The sequence below is a fragment of the Calidris pugnax genome, unplaced genomic scaffold, assembly GCF_001431845.1.
Source record: "Calidris pugnax isolate Ruff unplaced genomic scaffold, ASM143184v1 scaffold60, whole genome shotgun sequence".
Classification (NCBI taxonomy): Eukaryota; Metazoa; Chordata; class Aves; order Charadriiformes; family Scolopacidae; genus Calidris; species Calidris pugnax.
Window position 1 is genome coordinate 1 of NW_015090831.1, and position 13547 is coordinate 13547.

At 40.2% G+C, this 13547-nt stretch overlaps 1 protein-coding gene across 1 annotated transcript; it reads right to left on the bottom strand.

The window, feature by feature from the left end:
- Positions 1–4756: 4756 nt before the first annotated feature.
- Positions 4757–13516, bottom strand: LOC106887535 (ly6/PLAUR domain-containing protein 6B-like; the record flags this gene model as incomplete). Its single annotated transcript, XM_014941126.1, has 3 exons — positions 4757–5929; positions 7375–7505; positions 13474–13516. Coding segments are annotated over 3 exons (339 nt in total), but the record flags the coding sequence as incomplete, so codon positions are not given.
- Between the last annotated feature and the right edge of the window lie 31 nt (positions 13517–13547).

The window sequence follows — 13547 nt, forward strand, 5'->3', positions numbered from 1 at the left end:
CAGAGTGGGAGGAACATACAATGGGATCTGTGAAACTAAAAACCACAAAGAAACACTACAACAATTCCCACATCCTGTCTTCAAATGACACCAGACAGATTTTGTACAGTCCAATGAAAATAATTGCAAGTGAATTTGTCATCCAGTTATTTTTCACCTCGTTTAATGTTCTGTTTATCCCACCTCCACTCACAGGTGTATTTTTCTACTTATTCCAGTCCATTTTGCCACGGCATTCCCACTCCAGAGCAGTGCCACATCACCCTGGTTACAGTGGCACAGATCAAAGGGCAGAGATTAAAAAAAAACCCTTCACAATAAACCCTAAGACAGGGACAAATTAACACAAACGAACTGTGCAATGAGACCTTTAAACCCCTGTATAACAACAGCATTACCTTCCTTCTCACACAAATCCATTCCATCATCAAACACCGACAGGTTTCCCTCCTTTAACAGCAGCTTCTTAATACAGTATCATTAATGATGTTAAAAATTAACCTTACCAAATCACCATGAAATTAAAACAATCTAAAATAATGAGTCATGACTGCAAAATACATTCATCCATGTGTTTGCTTCAACCCTCTCCCCCAAAACTTACAGTTTTTTTCCTGCATCTCCTTGGTTTCTTGAAGGCAAGAGCAGAGGACATTAAAGGCTCACACAAATAAAACACAAAAATACACGAGCTAGAACACAGGAACCAGTCACTTGGTGAAGGGAGTGAGAAATATCCCCCCTCTCTGCTCCCTTTAAGAGAGGGCTGTGGGCCCTGTTCTCTTAATTCAAAACACCTGCAAGAACCCAGCCCCTTAAGCTCAGGCACTTCTTGCAGGGCTTCTTTTAGAGACAAGTGATGTTAAACAAATGCCTCCTACAAAAATGTCTTTGTGCCCTGAAATAGCTAGATTTTTTTATATCTTGATCTTCTTTTGATGTTATTTGCTACAAAAACCCCAAATAGGCTTTTTTTTTTTTTTGTCCCTGTTTAACTGAACTGACCGTGTGCTGCTCGTTTCCTTAATTTGGAATTTCAACCAGCACCTGTGCTTCAATTTTTGTGGTGAGTCCAGAGGCTGGTGTAGAAGCTCATTTTTTTGCTTTGAAACCTTTCTGATCAAATGGAATAGTAAAAAAAATATTTCCACTTAAAATTCCACGTTCTTACTGAAAATTACCTTACTAATGATTACAGCAATTTCATTTTCAGAAATGCACACTAGTTTTCTTCCTGCCTTTTTGAAATGCTGTGGGGCTCAGCACGTCTCCAGCAGGATAACCTGCCCTCCAAGAGGGAAGGATCGGCATCGGTGAAGGATCCTGGAGTCACTGCTGGTAAAAGTCAAAGCAGAGGATATTATAAACCACACCAAGGCCATGGCAGAATTCCATTTAAACTAAGATTGCTAAAAAAATTTGGATTTATGTTGCCTGGGGAAGAGGGAATCTCCACCCCATGAAAGATTTGATGAACCTGGAACCAGTTACACCAACCGGGAAAGTCAAAATCCCACCCCATGACCCCAATCCCCCCCATGATCCCACCCCAGGGCTCACTTTAACAAACTGAATAAACTGCAAAGTAGATTTTCCTTAACCAAAATCAATAAAGGAGAGAAGAATCTTCCTCATAATTGGTCTTGGTGTCTTCAGAAGCAAAAGGCTTTTTATCTTGTTGACCACAAACATTTTCCACCAGCAAATGTTTTAATATTTTTAATTAAAAAGTGCCATCTGTGGAGGAGATTTAAAACAGTAACACAGCAGTAAGAAAGCATCATACAAACCAACACTGATTAGAGAAGGAGCTTTTAAAAAATAAATCTTCTAGAGACTGTCCAGTGCAATGTAAAACAAAAAAAATAATAATTCCCCATTACACACATATATTATACAATGACACTTATCTTTCCTCAGCTGCACCAATGGATTTACTTGCTGTTCCCCTTGAATTCTTTCCAGGTTGTAAGGGCAATAGGAAGGGAGAATTTTGTCCATGAAGGCACATGGGTTTGGGACCCACAGATTTCACCTGGTGCCTGCTGTCTCTGGAGATAAAAACCTGCCCAATTACTGAGGGAGAACACAGGATTTAACACGTTATTGCTGGAAGAGGGATGTGCGTAGAAATATTAGCAAAGACACTCCTGCATGTGAAGTTATGGGCATGCATTGACAAAAACCTCATTTCCAGAGCTGGGTGGCCAATTTAGGCATTAACGAGTCGTCTGTATTGAAGGTACAACATCTGTGAACACATGAAATACATACATCACGGAGCACCCGACGATTATTTTTCTCAAGTCAAACAACACTCCAATAAGTTCCTCAGTGAGTCCTTCAGACAGACAGCTCAAGAGAAAATATAGCCATCATATATATTTATAGCCATCATATATACCCATCAATATAGCCATCAATAAAATAGAAGCATTCTGCCATAAATTAACATTGATTGCCCACGCAGTCGATCATTAGTCACACCAAAAATAGGCAATCTGGGGAATTTTAGCACTATTTTCTCTAATAATCAGCACAATCTGCTTTTTTCCTACAATGTCAGCGTTTCACATTGGCCTATAATAAAACGTAAGGGCCAGCATACAGGTTTTTACATACGTAAAAAGCAGCAATGGGTAAAATTGATATTCATTCATAAATTCTGTATTTTTTTCAGCCAAGTGCCTATTTGTGCAGCGTTAACATTGCAGAAGCAGCTTTTGCATATTCCTTTTTCAAGAAACAATAGCCTTAAACTTCGCAATAACAAAGGTATGGATGTGTTGAGATGACTAGAACTCATCCTCAATATCCTCCACTATTGGAATTCTATTACGCCAAAATACCAAACCTTTGGCAACACCAAATCTTTTCATATCCCAGGTTACCATCTTTATTCTTAATTTGAAAAAGATGACACTTAAAATTAATTTTGGGACTCCGGTGGAATTCTTCAATTATTCTTTTTTTTTAATTGTAAACAATTCTTTACCAAATGCATGAAGTATTTAAATTATGCGCAGATTTCTTAACTTTTCAGTGTGACAAACAGGAAAAAAACCCAACCAAACTCAGTTTGACCAATTAAAACAAAGACATAGAGACCTCCCCTCCCAAAAGGTCTTTTGGCAGCTACAGGGAACCTGCAGCCCTTTTCTACTGGGCAGCTCTTCAGGGTCTCCCTGGCATTCCCAAACCCTCTGGCATGGCATTTGCAGCATAAATAAATGTCAGCACTTAAGATTATTGTAATATTATTTACAGTAAACTCATATAAGACTACAGGGAGCTTTAAGGCCTTGTTGAGATTGCAATGGTTACTCTCAGAAATGGATTTATGGGAGCACCCAGTGCTTAGAGGCAAAACCAGGAAAAACACCGTGACACGAAACGTGGCAAAAAACCTGCCTTCACCTTCCTGAGGAACTCCCCGTTGAGCAGAGAGCAAACCTGGGACAGTCTTCCCACAAGCAAAGAGATAATGTTTAATGATGAAAAACACAGAACATAGTTGTTAAAATGTTTGACACCGAGGTAAATACTATCAATAAGTTACCTAGGGATGGTCCCTGAAAAAAGGAGAAATTTCCTCAAAATATCCTCAGCATCTTGGCCTGTTGAATGGCACAGCAATGGTCATCAGACTCCGGAGCCTGCAAAACCTGCAAGAACTACTTTGCATAAGCAAAATACAAATGTGTTTCCAATTAAAAAAAAAACCAAACCCGAAAGCGTTTCCATCCAATTTTTGTAACTACACAATTGCCTGTCAACAACCAAAAACTGATTTGTAGACACATTTATATATATCCTAAAATATTCCGTAGGCAATTTTAGGATGTAAACAAAACTGAAAACATTTCAAAATCTGGTTTTCACCTGCTCGTCTATTGTAGTCATTTTAAGTACCAAATAACTAGGCCAATATTTATGTAAATAAATCCCGATTTACAGCTTCTTAAATTTTTCAGAGAACAGTTTGGAATCTCTTTTTAAGAGTAAGTCTCCATGATCTGTCCTGAAAAATAGTTCAACAGTTAATCATAATTTTAACCATCTCACTTAAGATGAGAAAAAGCCACTAGAGACAGATCAGAACATTCTATCTTACTTGTAATCATATTGATATATTCATAAATGAATAAAATAGTTTAGGAAAAGAAAAAAGGGAATGCAGCTCCTCAACATTGCCAGGTGAAATCCTTCATTGTGCTGCAGTATCTTAGGCTGTCAGAGAAGTTGATGGAAATGGTGGGGAGTTGGAGGAAACACAACTGGGCAAACGGGAGCAGCTGAAATTTGTTGGGATTTTGGATCCCACTAAACCATGCTGAGAAGAGATGTAACATCGGTACCTGCTGGTCTCTACAACCAGGATGTGACCAATTCAGACACTGTGAGCTTGTCCCATTGCAGCCTCTGTAAAAGCTTTATTTGTCAGAGCCCTGGAAAGCACCATTCTGCGTCAGAAGGGACAAGAATTCACACAAGCTACTTATTTATGCTGCTCTGCATCCCAAGGTTTACAGTTTTTAATACATCTATCTGTCAGCTAAACTCTACCATCCCTGTGCAACCTGCTCTGGGTGGACCTGCTTTGGCAGGGGGGGTTGGACAAGATGATCTCCAGAGGTCCCTTCCAACCCCAACTGTTCATCTCATTGATGAACAGTTGTCTAAAATGTATGGAGTCAAATTGGCAAACTATGGAAATAATTCACATCATAATGGAAAACAGAATCTTGGCCCAAAGTTTTCAAACAGGGGTGGCAAAGCCACATAACGATGATGTCCAGAGGCCTGGGACATCCTCCAGTGCTGACTTACGAGCTGAAGATCCATCAAGGACAGTAATGTTTCTGGGAGAAACTTCTGCAAATCTAAAGGGAACACAGAAGGCTCCTCTCCTTAGTTATAATGTGGCTGCTTGGCCATAGCTGCAATTTTGAAGTCATGGTATCACCACCACTTTGAACAATATCACAAAGATTCAGCTGAGGTGGGACTCTATGGGAAGAAAATAATCCCTTTGTTGGGGGGAGAATTCTGATTTAGGTGCCCAAACAGTTCATCAGTTTTAGACAGAAATTCTACATAATTTCACACTGTTTTAAAATCTGAGTGCAAGGCCACATTTTTACAGAAAAGAAAGATACAAGTATTATTTTGCATTATTTCCAGCAGAAGTTATAGCTCTGATCAAAACAGAAAAAAAATTCTCTCATATATGTTCTCTATGAAAACCACACGTGTTCTCTATGAAAACCATAACTAACGACAAGCTTAAATACACCTGTTGATCAAGACACAAAACTCCATGTTATTTATGCACAATAAAAAGCAGTTTAAAAGCAGTCTCCATTCAGATACCTCTTGGCACATCGTCCATCAAAAAGTTCCTTCTTATCTCACCTGGGAAAGCGATTGTCTACAGACACTTTTCTCTGTCCAAAAACCACGTTGAGTATGTGCATTGTCATCATAAAACAGTGAATTATTATATTTGAGTTCACCCCACTGCTTAGTCAAGCAGTGGGTGGCTGTGGTTGGATATTTTTAAAATACTGCAGGCCATATGAAGTATCTTCACTGAAATATCCAAAGAGTTGGACACTTGTCTTTCCACCGTCCCCTTAAATTTGATGTAATTAAGGAGCAGCGGTGATTTCTCCTTGCACATAGTGAATCAAGCTCCTTAGGGTTCCTTACGGCCTGCAGAAAGGTGGACTCTCCCTGGAAGATGTCATGGGAGGATGATGCATCACGATAAGGTGACCATCAGGACCGACACGAGCAGGGCAACGCTGACCATCCGCCTGCTGCCATCTGAGGTTCTCCGGGCGTGCAAGACGGCAAACACGGCGTTGGTGTGGTTGGTTGGTATTTCTACGTTGCAAATCATGCCCTCGCAGCAGGACACACATTCCTGTTGGGACAAAAAAAAAGGTCACTGGGCACAGGGTAACTCAGAACAGCTTTTAGGGATGAACATATTTTTCAATTGATTGCAAAGGTTGTATCTACCACAACTTCTCTTCCACCACGGCCTTCCTGGAGTAACTCACCCTCTAGTGGCTTGGGAGCTGTGATGTGATGCTTTCCACCACTTTCCCCTTCTAACACAACCTAAAACCATGAGTTTGAATGTTTCAAATTTCAGCTAGAAAATTCTGACTGTCAAAACTCTGTTCCCATTCGTTTTTCCCCTCAAGCTTCTGTCTCCAGTGCAGCTTTGTGTGCTGAACTTCACACTTGCTCTTTTTTTTCCCCAGTTTTCTAGTGCCACAGAACCACTGACACAGCTGATTTTCAGGAGAGACTCTGAAAATAGTCTTCCTTACTTGACATTCCTTGCTGGGAAAGCCAAGAGAATGTCAATTTTTTTTATCTAATCCAAAGACATAAGAACTCTTACAGGATTAAAAGCAGCAGAAGGCAGGCTGCGTGGTCTTTTCATGCCCACAGCCCACCAGAGCCTGTTGAAATCAATGGAAGTTGATTCAAATAACATCCAAATTCTTTTATATTTAACATGGGCATTGTCTGCTTTGTCTTTGGTTTATGAAATCTTTCAAGTTAAAAATAACATTACTAACTTTCCCAACTATTAAAGAATTAGTGCATAATACTTCACTGCAGTGAATAATATGTTGGTGGGATATGCTTGATTATTCAGAATAAACTTTTACCCAGCATCCCAAGGATGGGAGAAGGCAGCAGTTCTAGCTATTTGTCATGGAACAAAACCTCATAGAATCATAGAATGGTTTGGGTTGGAAGAATCATCCAGTCCAAACCCCCCTACCCTGGGCAGGGACACCTCCCACCACACCAGGTTGCTCCAAGCCCCCTCCAACCTGCCCTTCAACCCCTCCAGGGATGGGGCAGCCACAGCTTCTCTGGGCAACCTGGGCCAGGCTCTCACCACCCTCACACCAAAGAAGTTCTTCCCCACATCTCAGCTCAATCTCCCCTCTTTCAGGGTCAAACCCTTCCCCTCCTCCTAGGACTCCCCTCCCTCATCCAGAGTCTCTCCCCATCTCTCCTGGATCCCCCTTGAGGGACTGGAAGGGGCTCCAAGGTCTCCCTGGGGCCTTCTCTTCTCCAGGCTGAACCCCCCCAACTCTCTCAGCCTGTCCTCCCAGCAGAGGGGCTCCAGCCCCTCTTCACTTGTATCTCCCTCATGTTCCTCCCTCAGTTGTATCTGGCTTAAGAATGTGGCTCTTCGTGGACACACACATCCTGGCTTTGTGTCCTGTGCCGCGTTACCCAAGCTGTGCTGTGCAGAGACACGACTGGACAGGAAAAACAAGTACTGAAATGCAACCCTCAAACCCAACCTGCTGCTCTGAAAGAAGGAGTGGTGCTTACCGTGTGGCCACTTTCCCTGTGGTGGTGGCAGCCTACGAAGTGGCATTCCTCTCCAGTGGCACATTTTTTGGTGACTGACGTACTCTTCCCATGGTCCGTGAAGAGATGAACTGTCAAGCAGTACTGAGTACCTACAAAATAAATTCACAAATGTTTATCTGCATAAAGGATGTCTTCTTTGACAGGGTTTAAAAACTTCACGCAACGTAGCAACATATTCCCATAAAAATGACTTATTTTGGCTGCATAAAGCTATTTTTCAACTTGATCAAAGTCCCATGTAGCAAGAAATTAATTACTGTTGAAATCTTGAGTTTAACTGACCCTTCAAACCTACAGAAAGGCTGCTCTCATTTAAACTACTTCTTAGCACTATCATCTACACATTTATCATCCATTCTCTATTCTTTTTTTTTTTTTTCAGCACATTCTTGCTGGTTTTGTTTCTGACACATTTCCTCGTTCCTCTAGTTCACATCTTCCCTTTTCCCACTGTTCCTGTGCACATCACTGCCAAGAAAAACGAGGAAACATATTTCCATTCTTTTTTTTTTTTTTTTTAATGTATCCATCATCCTCTCACACAAGTATGATCCCCAGTCATTCAGGTCTTGCTGCTCACCCGTGAGCCTAGAGCACAGAAACCATTATATCTCGGGATCTGTTCTCCAAAAGGAAGGGGATAAAGCTACAAAGGCGATTCTTAAGTTTGTTTGAATTTAAATTTATTCCTAGGAAGCACATAGCTATATATCTATACACACATACATATATAATAAATCAATTAATGCATGAATAAGATGTTAATAATATGTTACTATATTAATAATATCTGATATACATTGTATAAAATGGTTTATAGATACATATATATGTATAAATAATGTTTCACTCTTGCTTCTCACTCTGAAATGGTCAAAATATTCACCTCAGCAGAAATAATATGAGTCAGTATTAGTAATAACACAACTGTGTTGGCACGTTAATCCTATTCAGTTAGAATTCTCCAAGATGGCTGAGTCAGGGGAGAAACAAAGTTAAATGTTCTGTTTATCCCACCTCCACTCACAGGTGTATTTTTCTACTTATTCCAGTCCATTTTGCCACAGCATTCCCACTCCAGAGCAGTGCCACATCGCCCTGGTTACAGTGGCACAGATCAAAGGGTAAAGATTAAAAAAAAAGACCCCTCACAATAAACCCTAAGACAGGAAAAAATTAACACAAACGAACTGTGCAATGAGACCTTTAAACCCCTGTATAACAACAGCAGTACCTTCCTTCTCACACAAATCCATTCCATCATCAAACACCGACAGGTTTCCCTCCTTTAACAGCAGCTTCTTAATACAGTATCATTAATGATGTTAAAAATTAACCTTACCAAATCACCATGAAATTAAAACAATCTAAAATAATGAGTCATGACTGCAAAATACATTCATCCATGTGTTTGCTTCAACCCTCTCCCCCAAAACTTACAGTTTTTTTCCTGCATCTCCTTGGTTTCTTGAAGGCAAGAGCAGAGGACATTAAAGGCTCACACAAATAAAACACAAAAATACACGAGCTAGAACACAGGAACCAGTCACTTGGTGAAGGGAGTGAGAAATATCCCCCCTCTCTGCTCCCTTTAAGAGAGGGCTGTGGGCCCTGTTCTCTTAATTCAAAACACCTGCAAGAACCCAGCCCCTTAAGCTCAGGCACTTCTTGCAGGGCTTCTTTTAGAGACAAGTGATGTTAAACAAATGCCTCCTACAAAAATGTCTTTGTGCCCTGAAATAGCTAGATTTTTTTATATCTTGATCTTCTTTTGATGTTATTTGCTACAAAAACCCCAAATCCACATATATTATACAATGACACTTATCTTTCCTCAGCTGCACCAATGGATTTACTTGCTGTTCCCCTTGAATTCTTTCCAGGTTGTAAGGGCAATAGGAAGGGAGAATTTTGTCCATGAAGGCACATGGGTTTGGGACCCACAGATTTCACCTGGTGCCTGCTGTCTCTGGAGATAAAAACCTGCCCAATTACTGAGGGAGAACACAGGATTTAACACGTTATTGCTGGAAGAGGGATGTGCGTAGAAATATTAGCAAAGACACTCCTGCATGTGAAGTTATGGGCATGCATTGACAAAAACCTCATTTCCAGAGCTGGGTGGCCAATTTAGGCATTAACGAGTCGTCTGTATTGAAGGTACAACATCTGTGAACACATGAAATACATACATCACGGAGCACCCGACGATTATTTTTCTCAAGTCAAACAACACTCCAATAAGTTCCTCAGTGAGTCCTTCAGACAGACAGCTCAAGAGAAAATATAGCCATCATATATATTTATAGCCATCATATATACCCATCAATATAGCCATCAATAAAATAGAAGCATTCTGCCATAAATTAACGTTGATTGCCCACGCAGTCGATCATTAGTCACACCATTGCCCACATCAAATCTGGAGAATTTTAGCACTATTTTCTCTAATAATCAGAAAATAGGCAATCTGGGGAATTTTAGCACTATTTTCTCTAATAATCAGCACATTCTGCTTTTTTCCTACAATGCCAGCGTTTCACATTGGCCTATAATAAAACGTAAGGGCCAGCATACAGGTTTTTACATACATGAAAAGCAGCAATGGGTAAAATTGATATTCATTCATAAATTCTGTATTTTTTTCAGCCAAGTGCCTATTTGTGCAGCGTTAACATTGCAGAAGCAGCTTTTGCATATTCCTTTTTCAAGAAACAATAGCCTTAAACTTCGCAATAACAAAGGTATGGATGTGTTGAGATGACTAGAACTCATCCTCAATATCCTCCACTATTGGAATTCTATTACGCCACAATACCAAACCTTTGGCAACACCAAATCTTTTCATATCCCAGGTTACCATCTTTATTCTTAATTTGAAAAAGATGACACTTAAAATTAATTTTGGGACTCCGGTGGAATTCTTCAATTATTCTTTTTTTTTAATTGTAAACAATTCTTTACCAAATGCATGAAGTATTTAAATTATGCGCAGATTTCTTATCTTTTCAGTGTGACAAACAGGAAAAAAACCCAACCAAACTCAGTTTGACCAATTAAAACAAAGACATAGAGACCTCCCCTCCCAAAAGGTCTTTTGGCAGCTACAGGGAACCTGCAGCCCTTTTCTACTGGGCAGCTCTTCAGGGTCTCCCTGGCATTCCCAAACCCTCTGGCATGGCATTTGCAGCATAAATAAATGTCAGCACTTAAGCTTATTGTAATATTATTTACAGTAAACTCATATAAGACTACAGGGAGCTTTAAGGCCTTGTTGAGATTGCAATGGTTACTCTCAGAAATGGATTTATGGGAGCACCCAGTGCTTAGAGGCAAAACCAGGAAAAACACAGTGACACGAAACGTGGCAAAAAACCTGCCTTCACCTTCCTGAGGAATTCCCTGTTGAGCAGAGAGCAAACCTGGGATAGTTTTCCTACAAGCAAAGAGATAATAATGTTTAATGATGAAAAACACGGAACGTACTTGTTACTATGTCTGACACCGAGGTGAATACTATCAATAAGTTACCTAGGGATGGTCCCTGAAAAAAGGAGAAATTTCCTCAAAATATCCTCAGCATCTTGGCCTGTTGAATGGCACAGCAATGGTCATCAGACTCCGGAGCCTGCAAAACCTGCAAGAACTACTTTGCATAAGCAAAATACAAATGTGTTTCCAATTAAAAAAAAAACCAAACCCGAAAGCGTTTCCATCCAATTTTTGTAACTACACAATTGCCTGTCAACAACCAAAAACTGATTTGTAGACACATTTATATATATCCTAAAATATTCCGTAGGCAATTTTAGGATGTAAACAAAACTGAAAACATTTCAAAATCTGGTTTTCACCTGCTCGTCTATTGTAGTCATTTTAAGTACCAAATAACTAGGCCAATATTTATGTAAATAAATCCCGATTTACAGCTTCTTAAATTTTTCAGAGAACAGTTTGGAATCTCTTTTTAAGAGTAAGTCTCCATGATCTGTCCTGAAAAATAGTTCAACAGATAATCATAATTTTAACCATCTCACTTAAGATGAGAAAAAGCCACTAGAGACAGATCAGAACATTCTATCTTATTTGTAATCATAGCAATATATTCATAAATGAATAAAATAGTTTAGAAAAAGAAAAAAGGGAATGCAGCTCCTCAACATGGTCAGGTCAAATCCTTTGCTATGCTGCAGTATCTTAGGCTGTCAGAGAAGTTGATGGAAATGGTGGGGAGTTGGAGGAAACACAATTGGGCAAACGGGAGCAGCTGAAATTTGTTGGGATTTTGGATCCCACTAAACCATGCTGAGAAGAGATGTAACATCGGTACCTGCTGGTCTCTACAACCAGGATGTGACCAATTCAGACACTGTGAGCTTGTCCCATTGCAGACTCTGTAAAAGCTTGATTTGTCAGAGCCCTGGAAAGCACCATTCTGTGTCAGAAGGGGCAAGAATTCAGACAAGATACTTATTTATGCTGCTCTGCATCCCAAGGTTTGATGGAAATGGTGGGGAGTTGGAGGAAACACAATTGGGCAAACGGGAGCAGCTGAAATTTGTTGGGATTTTGGATCCCACTAAACCATGCTGAGAAGAGATGTAACATCGGTACCTGCTGGTCTCTACAACCAGGATGTGACCAATTCAGACACTGTGAGCTTGTCCCATTGCAGACTCTGTAAAAGCTTGATTTGTCAGAGCCCTGGAAAGCACCATTCTGCGTCAGAAGGGACAAGAATTCACACAAGCTACTTATTTATGCTGCTCTGCATCCCAAGGTTTACATTTTTTAATACATCTATCTGTCATCTAAACTCTGCCATCCCTGTGCAACTTGCTCTAGGTGGACCTGCTTGTTTTTAATACATCTATCTGTCAGCTAAACTCTACCATCCCTGTGCAACCTGCTCTGGGTGGACCTGCTTTGGCAGGGGGGGTTGGACAAGATGATCTCCAGAGGTCCCTTCCAACCCCAACTGTTCATCTCATTGATGAACAGTTGTCTAAAATGTATGGAGTCAAATTGGCAAACTATGGAAATAATTCACATTAACCCCCCCCCTCAATATCATAATGGAAAACAGAATCTTGGCCCAAAGTTTTCAAACAGGGGTGGCAAAGCCACATAACGATGATGTCCAGAGGCCTGGGACATCCAACAGTGCTGACTTACAAGCTGAAGATCCATCAAGGACAGTAATGTTTCTGGGAGAAACTTCTGCAAATCTAAAGGGAACACAGAAGGCTCCTCTCCTTAGTTATAATGTGGCTGCTTGGCCATAGCTGCAATTTTGAAGTCATGGTATCACCACCACTTTGAACAATATCACAAAGATTCAGCTGAGGTGGGACTCTATGGCAAGAAAATAACCCCTTTGTTGGGGGGAGAATTCTGATTTAGGTGCCCAAACAGTTCATCAGTTTTAGACAGAAATTCTACATAATTTCACACTGTTTTAAAATCTGAGTGCAAGGCCACATTTTTACAGAAAAGAAAGATACAAGTATTATTTTGCATTATTTCCAGCAGAAGTTATAGCTCTGATCAAAACAGAAAAAAAATTCTCTCATATATGTTCTCTATGAAAACCACACGTGTTCTCTATGAAAACCATAACTAACGACAAGCTTAAATACACCTGTTGATCAAGACACAAAACTCCATGTTATTTATGCACAATAAAAAGCAGTTTAAAAGCAGTCTCCATTCAGATACCTCTTGGCACATCGTCCATCAAAAAGTTCCTTCTTATCTCACCTGGGAAAGCGATTGTCTACAGACACTTTTCTCTGTCCAAAAACCACGTTGAGTATGTGCATTGTCATCATAAAACAGTGAATTATTATATTTGAGTTCACCCCACTGCTTAGTCAAGCAGTGGGTGGCTGTGGTTGGATATTTTTAAAATACTGCAGGCCATATGAAGTATCTTCACTGAAATATCCAAAGAGTTGGACACTTGTCTTTCCACCGTCCCCTTAAATTTGATGTAATTAAGGAGCAGCGGTGTTAACTCTCTCAAAGACTCTCTCTCCTTAGCAGAGAAGCACTTACTTTCAGGACACCATCTATCTTCAGCCCATCTGTTACAGTTGTATTAAAACATCCAAGGAGTTGGACACTTGTCT